At 38.5% G+C, this 6,945-nt stretch overlaps 1 protein-coding gene and 1 pseudogene across 1 annotated transcript; both read right to left on the reverse strand.

The window, feature by feature from the left end:
• Positions 1-3,139, reverse strand: LOC131332937 (GDSL esterase/lipase At5g03980-like; annotated as a pseudogene).
• Positions 3,140-4,840: 1,701 nt separating this feature from the next.
• On the reverse strand, positions 4,841-6,945 carry LOC131333483 (acetylajmalan esterase-like). The gene is made up of 5 exons (XM_058368024.1): positions 6,600-6,945; positions 6,036-6,233; positions 5,785-5,933; positions 5,409-5,682; positions 4,841-5,312 (listed from the first exon to the last, which is right to left on the reverse strand). The coding sequence occupies exons 1-5, from the start codon at positions 6,877-6,879 to the stop codon at positions 5,098-5,100; spliced, it is 1,116 nt and encodes a 371-aa protein (XP_058224007.1). The 5' UTR covers positions 6,880-6,945; the 3' UTR covers positions 4,841-5,097.

The raw sequence follows: 6,945 nt of genomic DNA on the forward strand, positions 1-6,945 counted from the left end.
TCAGACAGACTGGAACCTCCGAACTAACATGTTGGTCAAATTAAAATTGTAATCTCCGCCAATCCCACAACAATCCTTCAGCATAGTCTCGCCGTCAAATTCTAGACGGAAAAAAGATAAATACATTATTAGTCATGTTTAATGGGTGAATTGATTGTTGTTGTTGCAAGGCTAAATTGGCTCACCTAGATGTACAGCATGATCGAAAAGCCATAAGAAGGCTTGGTAGTAATCACCATAAACAATAATGACATCAGGATACTCTATTTTCAACTCTTGGATGGCTTCTTGTAACTTTGTATTGTGGTAGACTGCCAAGCTGTTGAATTCTTTCAAGCACCCATGCTTATCATAGGCACTTGAGTCATTTGTTTGATATAATGTAAGATAGAGGGGGAAACAACCATTTGGAAAAATGCCCGGGACAACCACCCTAACAGCTCCATAAGCATTGATCACTCGCTGCAACTCATGCACAACGATCATGGTTAAATTTCAAGTTAATAGCAAGAAATTAGTTTCTATTACTTTATGCTGAAGAAAACTAATTAAAACGAGCTGCCAGAAAAACTTACCCTAACTGCATATGGCTGCAATGACTTTAGGTACCAAATTTTCTATCTCCTGTGTAGTTTTTCGTTCAGTGGATGGGTAGTTATAATCGTTAACTCCAATCTCTCCGAGCAGAAAAAGAGAGGTCTTTTGCTTCTCCAAGCAATCTGTTATTTTGTGAAAGTCAATTTGATTCGTGCACTTCAAATAGTTTAATATTTTTTCATTTTTTTCATTTTTCAAATAACATTCACTAATAGTACTAACTAACCTCTCTCTATGATGCAGGTTGAATTGAAATGTTTAGACATCCAATCAAGTTGCACGGGCAGTGAGCTGTTGGTAACCGGGTCTGCGATCGATATTCTTTTTAGCAAGAACCTTCGCCGGTAAGGCAGTGGCACCGGCAACAACGAAGTTTACTCCATGTGTGAAGTTTGCATCTTTATTCAAGTACGGATTAAGAAAGGGAAGGCTGGATGCTTGAGCTGTAGTAAAATTGAAACAAAATAAATAGAAAGAAAACAACGAGAACAATAGGGAAATATAATTTCATAAATAAAAACATGAACATGTGACAGACAATTGTATCTAGAGGCAGTGATCGATGGAAGTAGAGTGATAAAAATAAAAAATAAAAACAGTTTTACTATACTACTCCCTATGCAAGAAGTGTCACAATATTATATAAAAGTTCGGACACTTGCCTTAAAAGGGAAAATAAATCAATGCCCCTAAGGCACCGGTCACATGGTGTCCCAAATTCTTTCTCCACTACAAAGTATGTGGAGCCCACACAAAACTATGATGAAGAAGAGTTTGGGGTACCATGTTAGAATTGTGGTTCTAGAAAGAAGGCCAGATGTCGGAGCGGAATGAGTGAAGTGTAGCAGAGCGACGGCATCTGGCCCATCGCCGATGATCCATTGAAAGTAGATTGGGCCTTTGGCCCAGGCATTCCGTAATTGGGGGATGCGGGGGGCGTATAGTACGATATCGTATAAGGGTATTTTTGGGATACAAGCCAAACCCGGTTAGGGTTAGAATAAAGTAGCTATAAATACTCTATGTTGTAAACCCTATTATATATTGTGATAATAAAGAACAGTAGACGTTCTCACTCCTGTTGACGTACCCAGTTTTGGAAAACCACATATATCTCTGTAATTGATTTTTTTTACTGTTTATACTCGTATATCTTGCGTGTGTGTGTGACAATCCTAACATACCGCAACGTGGCACCCGAGGGGTATGGAATAATTACTCATCGTAAAGTATCCACAAAGTATCTGAATCCCTATAAAAGAAATATTTTTGAAATTGTGGATACTTCTTGGATACCTATCCGGGAATATTGGAGGAGTATCGATATCAGATTCGGATATGACTCACATCTAGAAGTATTCGTGCTTTCATAGTATATGGTTAATCGAATTTCTTAAATACACAAAAAAAAAAAAAATCATATTCTTAACTCTCTCCGACTCGGTGTTTTTTCAATACAGTTCATTTTCTTCTTTTTTTCTACGCTTCACAGAATACAAACCGTTATTTACCCTTTCCCTACCTTTTTTTTCCCGTGAGTCTTCTTCTTAGCAAATACAAAAGAATTTACAGGTAAACAAATTAGTACCACAAATCTAAGACCATTTTAAGACTCACAAGACTAAGGAAAACACCATTTGTCATTCTCAAAGTCCCTATATTCGACGGCCGCAACAGTCCTCTTGGCTCTTACACGTTCTAGCTAGCTATGATATCATCTACAGAGTGGAACCGATGTGCCGAAGGAGGGTTTACTGTTTGATTTACACTCATGAAGATAAAGTATTCAAGCTTTGGATTTGCTAATGTCATCTCACTACAACAATTAAGACTTTTGATAACATAAGTTTCTACCATTATGCCGGCCCCAATATAGCTTTAATTTTTAAAAAGCTCTAAACAAGTTTCAGAAACATGGAAGAACATATAACAGCAGAAATTTCGTTTCCAGTTCTGCTGTTGATATACTTTTTGTTTGCTACGCGAAGAAAGATTTTATTAATCCACGAATGAAAAAAGTACATACAAGTATTACAAGGAATATGGGAAGGATGGCATCACAACCACCAAGAGCACAAAACCCAACTAGGTTGGCACCTATACCAAGGACAATTGGACAATCATAGGCTGAACCATAAACCAAGGAAAAGGACTGGCGAGAAGCCAACCCAAACAATGGAGAAAACTTCGAAAAAAAACAACAATGGCAGAAAAGCTTAAGGCTAGCCACGGCCAAACACATCAAGCTTAGGCGTAAACCAAAGTACAGTGGAAGCATGAACTGGAAGCCAAACATCAGCAGATCAGCGGAGCAAACCATAGAGATACCAGCAGTAGAGCAATTCTTGAACAGCAGCAGCAAGCCAGGTAGTGATACTGCCAGAGAGTGGGTCAAAATACAACTGAAGCAACAGACTTCAGCCCATAGAACTTGAGTTAAAAGGCAGCACCAAAGGCAGGCAAAAAACACAGCAGCAACAATCCAATTCCATTTCTCGATTACGTTTCCAAGTTTTGCTAGGCTTCGAAAACAAGTCTGCATGCTAAACCTCCAACTTTTGTGGAGCACTGGTGAATATGAAGCTTTGAAATAGAAGGGGTCTGGGAAGCAACTTTTTAAATAACAGATTTCTAAATAAGCTTATCAAAGATAGAGGTCCGGATGTCATGTTAATCCAAGAGACAAAGTCTGAGAAATTTGAAGTTTCTGTGGTTCAAAGACTGTGGGGTATTGGTGATCCTAGCTTTGCTGAATCAGAAGCTTAAGATGGTACCGCTGGAGTGTGGATGTGTGTGTCTGTGAAACTGAGTGTGTGTGTGTGGTGCCACATCTGGGTATGTCATATGTGGATGGAAAAGGTGCTGCTGGGAGAGGTTGGTGTCAGTGTGAATGTGAGTTGAGTGTGGGATGATTCTGGTTATAAAAGTGTGTGAAGGGTGAGGGTGCGAGTTTGAGGTGATTTTGGGTTAAGGTGAGAGGTTTGAGTCTGGGATGTTGTGTCTTGTAACCGGGAGAGATTGCGAGTTAGAGAGAATATTCAATCTGTTTCACCTTGTTATGTTTTGGGTGGATGTCTATTGTCTTGTTTTCAGTCTTGATCTGGTGAGAGCTATTTATGAGCTTCTTTGCTTTGTCCTGCGAGAGGTCTTGTTTTAGAGTGAATATTTAGTCTATTCCACATTGTGGGTGTCCTATTGGGAGGGTGTCTTTTGTCTTAGTTTGAGTCATGATCTGTGGAGTTTGGTTTGCTTATTACTTATTCGGCCTTCTCATTCTGGCCTAAAGATGTATAAAGTGATTCTTCTGCTCGTATTCTCATTCAGCTGCTATGGAGATATCCTTGATGCTCTAGACTTCGTCTACAACCGATGAGATGGTCCTGCTGCTTAGCTTGCTTTGAGTTTACTGGTATACGTGCTGCTACGCTAATGTTCTGGGAATAAGATGATTCTAATGAAGATTGCTAGCTGCACCAATTGATGCTAGCTGTTACTGATATTTTTGGTGGTAAAATGACATATTGGTTTCTTTGGTAGCTTTGAAAGCTTAGAGAGTTCAGGCTTTTCTTCTGTTGCTGCTGATATCGTGGTCTGGCTTGCTGTTGGCCAGGCCAGGCCCGGCTCTGGTCTGATTTGGGTGAAGATTATTTATCTAAACAGAGGTGGATCAGTCCTCTTGGCGTTTTTCTACATTTTCTTGTTCTATGCCTAGTGTTACTCTATTTCATCATTCAACTTTTTGTTGGGTGTTATTTTTTCTTTGGGTCTAACTCTTTGCATCATGTATCAATATCATGCGAGAGTTTTAATTTCCCTTTTGTTTCCCTCGATGTACCATTTGTCAAGTTTTCAATATATGTTTTTGCTAAATTAAACTTGTTAACTCCATCACAACGTACAACAAGTGAAAGTAAAAGTCATCATGGTCTAGAGAGGTATATCCCCAAAAAATTGGCAGACAAGCTACGCTCGTACTAGACTAACTTTTGCTTTCTCTTTATTTGTCATTCAGGATGGTTTTGAATTTTAATTAAAATTCCCTAGCAATTATTTTTAATCATTCTTTCCTGTCTTTTTCTTTTTTAAAGAGTATGTAGACTCTCCTAGTGATGTTGCTCTGATCTAAAACTCAATATATTCATGACATTAACTGTTACTTATCAGTTCCAACGAGGTTTCTCACTGCGTGTAATGATAAGTAATAATTAACAGAGAGAATTTTCGGTGATTCACCCCAGCATAATTTGGACAACAAATCATCCATCAATCAAGTTCTTGATGACATTAATAATGTAAAAGATAACATCATTTTATATATACACTATTGCATTGCAAAAGAAAATTGTTTTGAATTCAATGTACAATGAAAAAAAAACGAGCAAAAACATGTATTAATTTTAATCATGAGTTTTTATTAGAGATATTGAATTTAGACCTACTTAAAAATGGTGTATTACTGTATACTTTGTTAAATGATAGCGAAGTTGGAGTAAGACCAACTTAGTTATAGCAGTGGAGCTTGGGCAACATGTCATCAATGAACCATTCAGCCATCCTCTTATTTGCAGCTTCTATCATGTGAATTCCATCCCAACTTATGAATTGATTAGGATTCGGACAGACTGGAGTCTCTGCACTACACACCATGGTAATATTGAAATTGTAATCCCCACCAATCCCACAACAAGCCTTCTGTGTAGATGCACCGTCAAATCCTGGAAGTAAAAACAATAGATACTTTATCAGTCATAATGAATGAAAAATCGATGCTTCTGATGTGTTCTTGTTGTTGCAAGGGTAAGTAGGCTCACCTAGATGTACGGCATGATTGTAAAGCCATTCAAAGGCATGGTAGCAATCTCCATAAACAATAACTACATGAGGATACTCTCTTTCCAATTCTTGAATGGCTTCTTGTAACTTTCCATTGTGGTATTTTGAGAAGCTGTTCAGTTCTTTCAAGCATTTATCCTTGTCATAGGCAGTTGAGTCATTGGTTTGAAATGCTGTTAGATAAAGTGGGAAACAACCAATAGGAAAAAAGCCCGGGACTACCACCCTAGTAGCTCCAACGCTAATGACACGCTGCAACCCATGTAACATGTCAAGGTAATTAAAAAAAGTAGTCTAACTTGATGTTGAGAAAAAAAAAAAAAACTAAATCAACCTTATAGGAAAGCTGCTTACTTTAACACCTATGACGACGGAATTGACGACTTCCGGTACCATGGCGTTTACCTCCTGTAATGTTTTTCCACTTGCCAATGCATAGTTGTAATCATTACCTCCAATCTCTCCAATGATGAAAAGAGTGTTGTTCGGCTTCTCCAAGCAATCTGTTATTGATTTAACTCTAATCAGATAATAAAAAATTCAAATTTTAACATATTTAATTACTTACATAATCTGACAAAACGTAGGTTAATTCACTAGCCTACCTCCCTTTGTGAAATGTTTGGACATCCAATCAAGTTGCACATGGAGTGAGCTGTTAGTAATCTCGACTATGATATTCTCTTTGGTGAGAAAGTCTACTGGTAGGGCAGTGGAGCCGGCAACAGCAAAGTTTACTCCATTTCTGAAGTTTGCATCTTTCTTCAGGTATGGATTAAGAAAGGGAAGGCCGGATGCACTAGCTGATGACAAAAACCCAAACATGGTACATAATTATATCTAGAGGTCGTGATACTTGGGGGGGGTGTGTGTGTTCTCTGAAAATGCCATAAAAAAATGAACTTCAGATATATATATTCCCTCCAAAGTTATAATGAAACTAGAAGGGATGATTTTTTTGAAACAGAAAAAATATTATCAAGGATAAACTCGACAATGAGCACACCGAGGGAAAAGAAAAGGGAAACTGGAAGGGATAATAGAGATGAGGAAGTGTTGGAAATTTCCAAACTTCCTAGCATGAAAAATAAAGCGTGAATTTTACTTTCGGGTTTACACGAAACTTATCTTTCTAGTGTGTGTGTTCCTTACTGTATCGTATTACATACCAATGAAGTCGATCATGAGCCGGCCGTTCGAGGTTCGACCGGTCGCATGCTTGAAAAAAGTTTCACCGTAGGGAAGCCTAGCAAAAGCTGTGGCAGCACCGATTGGCTTTTCCCGAATTAGATTCCCAGTGTCTGAAGCCGAGTCGCCAAACTGATAAATTTTATCGAAGTGACAAGTAGTGAGTGAATTGGCATTGCTCGGATGGGGTTGAAGAAAAAGAAGACAGAAGGCGGCGAGTGCGAGCAGAACTGGAGAGGAAACAAGGTTTGAGGAGGCCATTGCTTAAGGAAAGAAGAACTAATAAGTGTTTGGTAGAGAAAGTATGAACTTTGGTTGCGATATGGT

The sequence above is a fragment of the Rhododendron vialii genome, chromosome 7a, assembly GCF_030253575.1.
Source record: "Rhododendron vialii isolate Sample 1 chromosome 7a, ASM3025357v1".
Classification (NCBI taxonomy): Eukaryota; Viridiplantae; Streptophyta; class Magnoliopsida; order Ericales; family Ericaceae; genus Rhododendron; species Rhododendron vialii.